The sequence below is a fragment of the Oculina patagonica genome, unplaced genomic scaffold (assembly GCF_052425735.1).
Source record: "Oculina patagonica isolate OP01 unplaced genomic scaffold, crgOcupat unplaced383, whole genome shotgun sequence".
Classification (NCBI taxonomy): Eukaryota; Metazoa; Cnidaria; class Anthozoa; order Scleractinia; family Oculinidae; genus Oculina; species Oculina patagonica.
In genome coordinates, this window is record NW_027558236.1 from 1 (window position 1) to 11,623 (window position 11,623).

Consider the following 11,623-nt stretch of genomic DNA (forward strand, 5'->3'; position numbering starts at 1 on the left):
GTATTTTGTATTTCCGATTTCGCAGTGATCTTGGTATCCCCCAATTTTAGGCACCCCCGTACCAAGATCCCTAGTGATCTTGGCATCCCCTCAGGGGATGCCAAGATCACTAACAGCGTTGAATACAGCAGACTGGGGCAAGTGAAGCAAACCACAATTCCATTCAAAAACCATTTTGCTTTATCAGAATGCTTTGTCTTCATAAATTTAATCGTTCTTAGCAAACAGAATTGACGACTTCGCAAATATTCGCAAAGCTAAACAACCGTTTGATTCAAGTCCGCGTAATTATTCTTAAAACCTGTTAACACCGAACCACGCGCCGAAATCCCTTATACCGGCTAACCTTTAATATTTCAAACATAAAAAGCGCATTGTAAGAGCTTCCAATTTGCTCGGTGAATGAACATTTAAGAAAAAATGCGAACATGATCAAGAAACTGACAAAGGACTGTCACGCAATATTGCAACTCGATATGAATGCGATCGCCAGGCGTGAAAACTGACCTCTCGAGTCTGTGAACTTATCTCTTTTGTTTGTATTGTTATCAGCAAAAGGTTTTATTGCAGGTTAGGGTAAATAAATACTGGGTTAACTTAATGACTTTTACCTTGTGATTTCGGTTTAGTCTATATAGGTATTCGAGCATCGACCCAAGGTTAGAACATTTACTATTAGAAAAAATAAAAAAAACTTTAAAACGTTGAAAACGTTGAAAGGACAAGACATCTATAAAGGAGAGTGATTTATTGGGGATACCGAAATCCCTAGTGATATGCGTATCCCTTCCTACTATATTATCTCCGATGAGTATTCTGAGAATTAACCTATCAAAAGCAGTTACCTAAAAGCAAGGCTTTCAAACGGGTACAAAAGTGAGGACGAGGAATTTTGGGGGATACCGAAATCCCTAGTGATTTCCGTATCCCATTCTGTATCCCATTTTTTAGAATTCTGAATAGAAAAGTAACCAACACTAAAGATAAAAAGGTGTGTTACCTAGACGATAAGCGTTCTAACCTATAGAAAAGGTAAGGAGAGAGGAATTTAGCTAGGGGGATACCAAAATCCCTAGCGATATGCGTACCCCCTTCCATTATGAAATATACATTATCGGTTAACTTAATTATATATAGAAATAACAAGACTTTTAAATAATAATAACTTTTTTTTTACCGTTTGAACGTTTTTCGTCTATTTAACCTACTTTTCATTTCTCTTGGTAAATTCTCTCTTCATCATACTCATCAGAGACATTGTAGTAGGACGGGATACCAATATCACTAGGGATTTCGGTATCCCCTGATCCCCAATATCTCTCTCTCTCCTGACGTTTTAATATGTCTTGTCCTTACCACGTTTTCAACGTTCGAGATTTTCTTTATTCATCTTTGTGCCTTGGCTGTTCGTTGTACTCTTGGGACGATGATCAAATACCTATAAATCACTATGTGCAGGAGTAAAGGTTATTACGTTATCCCAATCAGACTACGTATTCTTTGTTTACACATACCTGTTTTATTTGTCACTTAACTATATTGTTAATAACGATACAAATAAAAGGGATTAATTCACATGGAATAAATGAGCATTTAATAAAAAAATCAAAAAACAAAATCTTTGGTCCAAGGTTATTAAAATCTTTGACAGACTCGAGAGGTCAATTTTCACAGCCTGGTGATTGCATTCATATCGAGTTTCTATTGCGTGACAGTCCTTTGTCGGTTTCTTGGTCAAGCATTTTCGCATGTGAAATTTTCATCCACCGAGCAAATTGGAATCTCTTACAATCGTTTATGTTTGAAATATTAACCTGCCTTGAAAAGTTTATCGATAAGCACCATGTGCGTGTTAGTATAAGAGATTCCGGCGCGTGGTTCGGCTTTAAGAATAATTGCGCGGACTTGAATCAAACCGACAAACGGTTTGTTTTCCTTTGCCAATATCTGCAAAGACGCTAATATTGTTTGCTAAGAACGATTAAATTTGCGAACAAAGCTTTGTGATAAAGCAAAATGGTCTTTGAGTGGAATTTTGGTTTGCTTCACTTGCCCCAGTCTGCTGTATTCGACGCTGTTAGTGATCTTGGCATCCCCTCAGGGGATGCCAAGATCACTAGGGATCTTGGTACGGGGGTGCCTAATATTGGGGGATACCAAGATCACTGCGACACCGACTCGACTCGCACCAGCTTCATTTGATAGACGGCTGTTGTCACAATACATGTAAAATTCTAAAGCGAAATAAGATAAAAATAAATAAAATGGGAAGTTGCAGTGGCACTTCCATCGTCCACTGTTCCCGATCGAATTGGAATTTAGCAGTGTTGGTTTTTGTGGAGGGAGAAAACCGGAGAAAAACCGTCGGAGCAAGGGGAATCGAACCCAGGCCACATTGGTGAGGGGCGAGTGCATTCATTACTGCGCCATCCCTGCTCCCCATGCAAACGTGAAATAAAGTTTGTTGTTGTTGCTGGTCCGAAAATAACTAGTCAAAAAAGCCGTTAGAGTGGTTTTCACTTGAGTGTCGAAAGTAATTTGCGTTTGCTTTGAGTTTTCATATTGGTTTAAAAATCTCGCGCCATTACCTCAGCCAATCAGAAGTAAAACCAAAACTCGCTCACACACGTTTTCCCGAGCTGCGTGCCGGCTACGTGTATTTGCTTCGAGTTTTGATTGGCTGACTGTCTTTTGTGATTGGCCAGAGTTATTACTTTGGTTTTGGTTTACTTTCGGAACTTTACGGTATTTGCACTGTTTTTTAATTGACATTTATTCATTTTATCATCAGTTTTCGTTGGTATTACATGTAACGCCTTCAACACACACCCTTTTATTAGAGATTAGCTGAGATTCTAGTGGTAAACTCAAGTCGACGAGTGTTGAACGACAAAGATAATGGTTTGCATTTCGTTAGCAATAGTCTCTAGGTTTTCTCTTAGTTGCCGTTTCTTGGGTCGTCACGCAATGCTACCGGTGGGGGTGGGAGCGTTGCGTGACAAGCCCAAACAACGGCTGCGATGGAGAATAGTTGTCTCTGTGTGCATGTCAGCTCTCGTCAAGTATACTAGGATCCACAGCAAATATTCTAAGCATGTCCTTTTCTATAAAATGCAAGTGTCCAGGTATAACAAGCGAGTGTAGCGGCGGGCCAAGGTCACGTGACAACAGCTCCTTCATACTGCCACATACTATCTGCTGATTGGCTGAGCCAACTCGTGCCAGGCCCACTGCAATGGAGGCATCTGTGTAAGCTAAAAAAGTAAAGGAAAAATAAGAAAGTTTTCTTTGATTTCATAACGTCTGTGAGGTGTAAAGGAAAAACAAATTGATTCAATACACATTTTAAACCACACACACGTGAGCCGCGAACAAAGTACACTTGTTTGCATCTTCGTGAACCAATTGACACGGAGAAAGGTTTTATTTGTCATCAAAATTACAATTGTTTGTCCGTCAGCAAACTATTAAGTTTCCTAAGCAAACATTCTGTTTCGTACTACACCTCCTGACGAAAGGTTCTGGATGCAATGAAAGTTTGCTGACGACACTCAGTCTTTTTCTCGGTAATGAGAAACTGTGTTTGGGTGAGACGAATTTTCATGCATTTTCCTACCTTTTTAATTACAAATCAACTGTTTTCTAGTTTGTTTTCTTTAATAACCAGAGTACATTTTACGAAAGCAGTGGAAAAGAGCTTTCTATGGGAAATGTTGTTGTAGATGCTTTTGTTTTATTAAATTAATCATAGTTTGGTTTTTGCGTTTGCTACTCTCTTAAAAACTCGTCAAGCGTGTTCTAACTAATCAGAGTAAGAGGCTGGATTTTCAACCAATCAGGACAAATTGAAGCTACACTGGCTTACGCGCGTTTTCAAACGCTTGGCACGGGTAGCACGTTTTAGCCTGGAGTTCTGATTGGCTAACTGGGCAATTTACGTTTGCCGTGATTGGCAAGATGTGTTCGCTTAGATTTTGGTTTTCCGTTTGTCATAGAAAGGATAAACTAGCGCCATACTCTTTGTTAAGGCCTGGTTAAACTAGGAAACATTGTTCCTTGTCATGTTTCCTTAAGTGCCTAATTAGCGGGAAGCAAGGAAACGTTTTGCTGCCCAGGTGGCTAAACGTGGAAACAATGTTCCGAAAACAAAACAAAAAAACAAAAAAATATATGGTCATGCACTTAGCTTCATATCTCAACGAGTTAGCTAGTTTACAGGCATGCCACTGAAACAGAGGAAACAAATACTTTTAAATGAACATAACTAGGTTAAAAATCCCAACTGGCAGGAGGCAGACCAGTTGGCTATATACAAATCGTGGTCGAGGATTTGAACTCCGGACAACCGAGAAACAAATCCAGCTAGTGGCAAGGGCAGGTCTTGAACTGGGGACCACCAGATTACAACACCAGCACCCTTAACCAAAGTGTCAAGCATGTGCACAAACCAGACAACATTGCTTCCATGGTGGGCAACATATGTTTCGGAAGCAAAATTTGTGTCCGGGAAGCAATATTTTGTTTCCGAGACAAGCAAAATTTGTTTCCGCAACATATGTCTCCCGCGCAGCTAAACTCGAAAACATTTGCCTCCGCAACAATGTTCTAAAACAAAGTTTCCTAGTTTAGCCAGGCCTTAAGAGTAAAATCGCAGTCACTTTAATATATGTATACCTGGAGGTTCCCCTTTCAAATCTCTGTTCTTGACAACATCCAACAACTGGCTTACAGCTTTATTTACACTCATGTAGCGTGGAGGCTCGAATATCTTCCTCCCTCTGAAAAAAAGTTTAATTATGAGATGCTTTGTTATACCTTATTGTTATTTATTTTCGCGGGTACTTAATTTCGCGAAAATGGAACAGGAATATTTCGCGAGACTTAATTTTCGCGATTTGGCCAAAAATACGTAATTAGCATAAAAAAATACAATAGAAATCGTTTAAAATTAATTTTTGCGGGTCTTTAATTTCGCGATTTTCAAAAAATCGCGAAAATCGCGAAAATAAGTAACAATAAGGTAAGTAGATCTATCAGCCAGCAAAAATATTCAGTTCACAAAAAACTGGTACAAGTTAAAAAAAAAAAAAAACATCTGTTTTTCCATAGCTGAACTTTCTCACTTACCGCATTAAATTCTCCAGGGACTGTTCCTTTACTTTTATGTCTACAAAAAGCAATTAATGCCAGTAATTAAAAGGGATAACAATTGAAGAATACAAAACACTGCCTTACACCCGTTAAGACTAGATTTTCAAAGTCAAAATGATGTGGTAAACAGTAAGGGGGAGGGGAGGGTGGTGCAGGTGAACTTATTGCTCTCTTTACCATTCCCACTCCTTCTTTAACGGTTCCTGCCTCTTTGAGCTCTTTGTATTGCAAAATATCATGTGATGTTGGAAACTTTTTCTTACTTTTCGCAGTTCCTGCCACTTTGAAAATTTTGCTTCCTGTCCTCTCTTATCACACCCCAAACTAAAAATATCATTACATATTTCAATGGGTAACACACATTAAGTAATAATTACTGTGTCTTAACAAACTGTGGGCTTGTGAGTCATATAAGTCATTCCAGTTAGCCTGGAGTTAGCTTAGGTAGCTTGCAGGGTAGCTTTCATATTGGGATTAGGGATTTCTGGTTCGCAAGAGTCACGTGGCCTGCAAGTCATGCAAGTCATGCCAACCATTCTGGTAAGCCTAAAAAACACTATTGGTAAGCCTGAATAGCACTCCAGTTAGCCTGTAGTTACTTTAGGTAGCTTGCAGTTAGCATGTTGCTGTATCGCATATTATACATGCTCAAAATTACCATCTGTAGAAAGGTGATCTGGCCCCTTCACATGTCTTGAAAAGAAAAAATTCCTTCTCTGATTTCAATCTGATTTGCTTTGAGAGCCCATTAAATGGTGAGCATTTACCTAATAAGCAGAGTGTATGCAGGCCTCGTTTTTTGTTAGATGCAATCTTGTCATAAAAACTGTCTGGTTTCCAGTTGTCAGTCCAAAGTACTATAGATACTGTCTCTCCAAAGTTGTACAGCTAAAATTTACAGTAAAAGATGCAATGTTGTGAGTCATTTCAAACGATTACAAACAACTGATAAATTACCACTGAAAATACATAAAGGTATATGTATTGAGCAAGAAAAAGTGATGCATGAAGCAATGGGCACTTATTAAATTTTTGGACCATTAGAGTGGGTGCTTAGTTGGGGTGGGCCCTTATTCAAGGTGGGCGCTTATTCGAGGCTGGGCACTTATTAAATCTTCACCATTTTCAGCAAGTAGTGAGTTTATTTTGCAACAAAACAATAAATATCAACAATATGTGAAGATGTACCAAAGCACAATTTAAACTGTTCATTGACAGTTTCTGTAAAATACTAAGAAAACTTGGTCTTTGGTGTGGAAGTCCCTCAGTACTACTTAGTCAATTTCAATCTCAATTGTCACTATGGTCAATTAGCGAACTCTCACAATATTCCTCTTGTGCACTTCAGTTTTTTTTTTTTTTTTGGGGGGGGGGGGTGGGCGATTATTTGAGGCTGGGCATTTATTAACTTTTCCTACCTTCAAGGTAGGTGCTTATTCGAGGTTCAGGGTGCTCAATCGAATAAATACGGTATATGTTATGGCTTAGTTTGGCAAAGGTGATGCCATCAGAGGTGTAACAAAGGCCAATGCTTGTCATGGTCAGTTTTTGCTGGCACAAACATTTATGGGTTAAAATACTTGAAAACAGCTGGTAGAGTAATCAGCAAATTCTTGAAAAACTTCTGGATCATTTATTGGTAAAAATCAAAGTTGTCAGCAATGTAGTTCCTCGCAGGTGCTGGGTGAAAATTACCTATCACCTTCAGAAAGGGAACACAGTGGAAGCACAAAATTAAAATGGTTTCCTTGGTTAAACTACTCAGAGTAACTTTATATCATGTTAAATTAATACCTGAAGACCACAGCATCCAATGGCATTCATAATGGAAGCATTATGGATAACTTGGTAAGGGATGTTCAGCTGGTGTGCTCGCAACACAAGGTCTGTGTGAGTAGTAGCCCTAACAACAAAGTATTATTCAATAAATTATTACTGAACCGATATACACAAAAATGCTGACGTGAGACAAATGATTTTTGATAATGTTTTGCAAAAAGGTATAAGTTTGTGTAATCTCTATTAAATTTGACAGAAAAAACAACACCTATTAGCAAATAAACAGTTGACTTGGTTTTTAGTTGTTGAGGAAACAAAATAATGAAAAACTGCATATTTCACTAAGATCGTACATATTGTGATGTTTTCTTTTAATAGCCAGCTCATCTTATAAAAGAAAGGACAATAGGAAAAGGTAAGTGATTAATATAGGGCTACAAAAAGGTAGCCTGCGTAGCAGGCGTCGAAAGGGGAGGCAGGGGGAGTTGGGAGAGGGAGAGAAAGAAGGAAACAACGGAGGGGGAGTGGGGACGAGAAGGGGAGGGACGCCTGCTCTAAGAACCCCCTTTTGTCCATTTCTGCGGCCGCTGGCGGCCGCAAAATTCTGATTGGCTAGGAAACAATGGGTATTGTAAAATGCAAGTTTCACAATTTTCTTTCACAAACAACTAAGATGGCGGCGGTCATGGACGTATTAGCAAGTGCTTTAAGAAACTTAAACCTAGCTAATGGAATATTGTCTTGAAACCGGAGCAAGAATCTGCTGTCAAGGCTCTTCTAGCCGTAGAGATGTCCTGGCGGTTTTGCCTACTGGTTACGGCAAGAGTTTGATTTATCAAATGTTTGTGCGTGCAAAGAAACACGAACTATTAAACGAAAATCAGTGCGATAATGCAGCGATTCTCGTTATTTCGCCACTGAAGAGCATTATCGAAGATCAGCTCCAGGATTTGGAATCATTGGGCTACCCTGTGGCTGACTTGTCCAAATTATCGAGCGATGATCTTGATCTTGATCCTTTGTCGCCTTTTCGCCTTCAGCCGTGTCTTCGATTTCCCCAATTGCACTTTCAACATAAAACTGCAGCGACTTCCTTGAATTGCACCGCTCCGTTAAATGTTTATCTGGTTCTGTTGTAGACCTTTTTCCTTGCTTTCGTTCCGGAGTAACCGTTGTTGGAAGTTGACGTTTGGTGCCGATTTCTTCGACCGTTGACTCACAATTCGCCGCCGGAAAAGCAGTGGCATTTCTGGAAGTTACAGCTGTCTTGATAAAATAATAAAACTCCGCAGCATTTCGTATTTTGCGGCCGCAACTTCTGCAAACGCGTTCTGACAAACTTTGGAATTTAAGTAACGGAAATCCAATCGAAGAACAGCAATCTGCTAGAACTGTTCCTGGACTCTCTTGCCTTGTCGATTTCGTAAATAAATTTTCAAACGACGCTCTTGAACCTGATGGACTTTCAAATACCACAGCACAGAATCGACAGCGATCATTGAATTTGTTTTCTTTCTTTTTTCGGCCTGTTTTGAACTCTTTGTAGGAGTTGCGGACATTTTCACGCTAAATCATGGCTGTCCCGAGGTGAGATTTTCTACTTTGCACAAAAATACTTGCGCTTCCGGAGTCCCGGGAAACAGATATTCCTGTGTGTCTAAGAAGCGTGCGCTGCGTTCTGATTGGTTAACGTACTAACAGTTAACTGACAGTTACTAAATTGGATTACGGGAAAATTGGTGGGCGTTATGCAAAATACCGGGTTCTTACGGCAGGCGTTCCCTCTTCCCCTTCTTTTCCCCTCTCCCTTTCCCTTCCCTTTTTACGCCTGCCACGCAGGCTAACAAAAAGGCATTTTCAATCTCACTTCTTAACATTGAATTTTCTCCCATCTTGTCATCTAGAACTCCCCCTGCTGATGAAAGACTAGGAACAAACAAAAGGGAGGAGAACAAGAAAGACTAGAAATGGAAGCAGAGAGTCATGCAAGGAGAAAAGAGAGTAGCACAGCTTTTGTTCCCAGTCTTTCTCGTCCTCTCCCTTTCATTCCTAGTCTTTCTCGTTTATCTCCCTTTTGTTTGTTCCTTGTCTTCCCTCAGCAACAGAGTTGCCTGTGGAGGAGGCAACATGTCATCACAGCCCAGTCAGAATCCTTCCCGGATGATTTCCTCTTTGACATGGTAGAAAGTGACTGGAGTCACATGATTTGTTATTTTCATCCCACTCTTTTCAACTTTTTGCATCATGGCTGTAAAGTATAGCATATCATGCTTCCCACAAGGGTTATTTAATCCCAAATCTCTGCCTCGATTTTAAGCCCCATCCTGTATCCTGATAAACCAATATTGGACACTCTATAGTGAGCATACACTGAACCCTATATAGATGTAGTATAAAAGTGAGGATACTTCAGTTCTACAAGTGATTGTCACAGCTGTGAGAATTTCTTCAAAACCTATATAAGTTACTACTAACAAACACAGCACTTTTCTCACCCAAATGGATCTCCAACAACCAAGAAAGCTACATCTTTGTCCTTAGCATGCTCGAGAAGAAGATCTGTGGAAAAGAAGATCCCTTTAGCTCTTTGGAATATTGCTCTGACCAACCTGTACAAAAAGTAATGAAACACTTCCGTGCTTCATTTCTTCTTTCCTTTATACAGTTAGTGGGTGGGTAAGCGAGCAAGCGAGTGAGTCAGTCCTTCCTTCCTTCCTTCTTCCCTTTCTACAGTCAGTGAGCATGTGAGCGAGCGAGCGAGTCAGTCAGTCAGTCAGTCAGTCCTTCCCTCTTTCCTTTCTACAGTCAGTCAGTCAGTCAGTCAGTCAGTCAGTCAGTCAGTCAGTCAGTCAGTCAGATGATCACTCAATCACAAATTAAAGGATAAACTACCTACCAGAATTTTGTTCCACAGTTTCTCTGTCAGCTAACTGGATTTTGCATCCATAAAATTCTTCCTGAAATATATTTGAAGATACATAAGGAAGGGTCCTTGTGGATGAAAGTTCTTAAGACCAGAAGGGTTGAAAATATTTTTGCCCCCCTTTGCAAGCAGACCTTGCAAGAAGGTCTGGATATGACACTGCTTATTTTCAGTGATCTTTGGCAACAATTTCAACATAATTGTGCATTGTTAGTCTTCAATGTTTACAAGTGGCTAAAATTAATGTACGTTAGGTTAAGTTTAAATCAAGCCAATATGGGTCAGGGGTAATCTAAGGGCCATGCACTAAGCATGCTAAGGAGTGATGTGCAGGGATTTGCAAGGCTTATATGTGGTTAAATGCCAGAGATTCCAACCCTCTGAGATGAAAAAACGGGAGATTTTGGTCGCAGCCAATATAGGCCTCTAAGATGCCATTTCCTGTATTTTGAGATCATAGTCAATGGAAATACCAACTAAAAACTGTACAAAACCACAAAGTTGAAGCAATCAATCACATTACCACGTCCAAAAAACTGCGGGCTCATACTAGGAAGCCCTAAAGGTAAAAGAAGCCTGAGATGATTGCCCGAGATACCATAGAGAAATGACAAAGGATCATGGAAAAAAGGCTAGTGTGGCAGAGAAAAAGTTATCTTACTTTGCTGGAGTAAAGTTCCAAAAACGGGAGAATATTGAGCGAAAATGGAGGCGGAAAAGGATCGCCCAAAACGGGACTGTGCTTGTCGACTTTGCTCCCTTCCCTCCCTCCCTCTTTGGTAAGTATAAGGTAAATATCAAGGTTCCACTTTTTTTAGTGTGACAATGCCCCAGTGGTTGGCTCCTACAGGGTTGTTATACCCTACGCGCTCAGCACATGTTTTGAGCTTTCGAAATGGGCTTGTGTGGTGCAGTTTGCACTCTCACCCCCACTCCCTCATTGGTGGATTGGTGGTGGGATGGTAAGTATCTTCACTAATGTTTGTAGTGTGACAGTGCCTGGTGGTGGTTGCCTCTCTCAGGGTTGTCATGGATACCTGCGTGCCCCACTTGAGGCTCTGTTTCACCTGGCACCACCACCCCTCTGATAGGTACCTTCCCCATGCTCAAGCTCCCCAACAATTTGGACGCCATTTGAACTTACGCTGGAGCAACTACAGAATGCAGGGCCACTTTTGAAGATGGTGTGTATCTGGTGGCTCGTTTGGCTCGGCAGTAGATGTAAAGAACGAGGAATTATTGTAATGTGCTCCATGTATTCGGTGTGTAGATTTAGTGTCTTGTTTGGCTTGGCAGTGGATATCCTCGGTGTGTAGATTTAGTGGCTTGTTTGGCTTGGCAGTGGATATCCTCGGTGTGTAGATTTAGTGACTCATTTGGCTCGACAGTGACTACTAAACCAAATGAGCTTTCAGGGCCCGCGCAGGAAGTTTTAGAGTTGGGTGGCTAAAGACGGACGCATGATCGAAATAAGCGGGGGGGGGGGGGGGTATATGCTTGAAAAATTTGATGTTAATTCCTCTAAAATGACAAAAAATACATTTATAAATAGCAAACTAAATTTCATTTCCATAAAGATACGTTGCTCAACAAAACTTGCGATGGGACCGTCATTACTCACCAATCCGTGAAACTTCTCGCTGATTAAGATAAAACCAGGACACATAAAAAAGAGGAGCAATTTTTTTATGCTTAATTTTAAAAGATCAAGGTCGGGACTGTTATTATCGCACCTCTATCAACTGAACAATTTTTTTTGGGAGCCTAAAG

General features: G+C 40.3%; 1 protein-coding gene across 1 annotated transcript; it reads right to left on the reverse strand.

Moving 5' to 3' along the window:
- Nucleotides 1–2,755: 2,755 nt before the first annotated feature.
- On the reverse strand, nt 2,756–11,258 carry LOC144640612 (diphthine methyl ester synthase-like). The gene is made up of 7 exons (XM_078499708.1): nt 9,827–11,258; nt 9,426–9,489; nt 6,946–7,054; nt 5,919–6,039; nt 5,128–5,167; nt 4,675–4,778; nt 2,756–3,254 (listed from the first exon to the last, which is right to left on the reverse strand). Exons 3-7 carry the CDS (start codon nt 6,973–6,975, stop codon nt 3,049–3,051), a joined length of 501 nt encoding a protein of 166 aa, XP_078355834.1. The 5' UTR covers nt 6,976–7,054; nt 9,426–9,489; nt 9,827–11,258; the 3' UTR covers nt 2,756–3,048.
- Between the last annotated feature and the right edge of the window lie 365 nt (nt 11,259–11,623).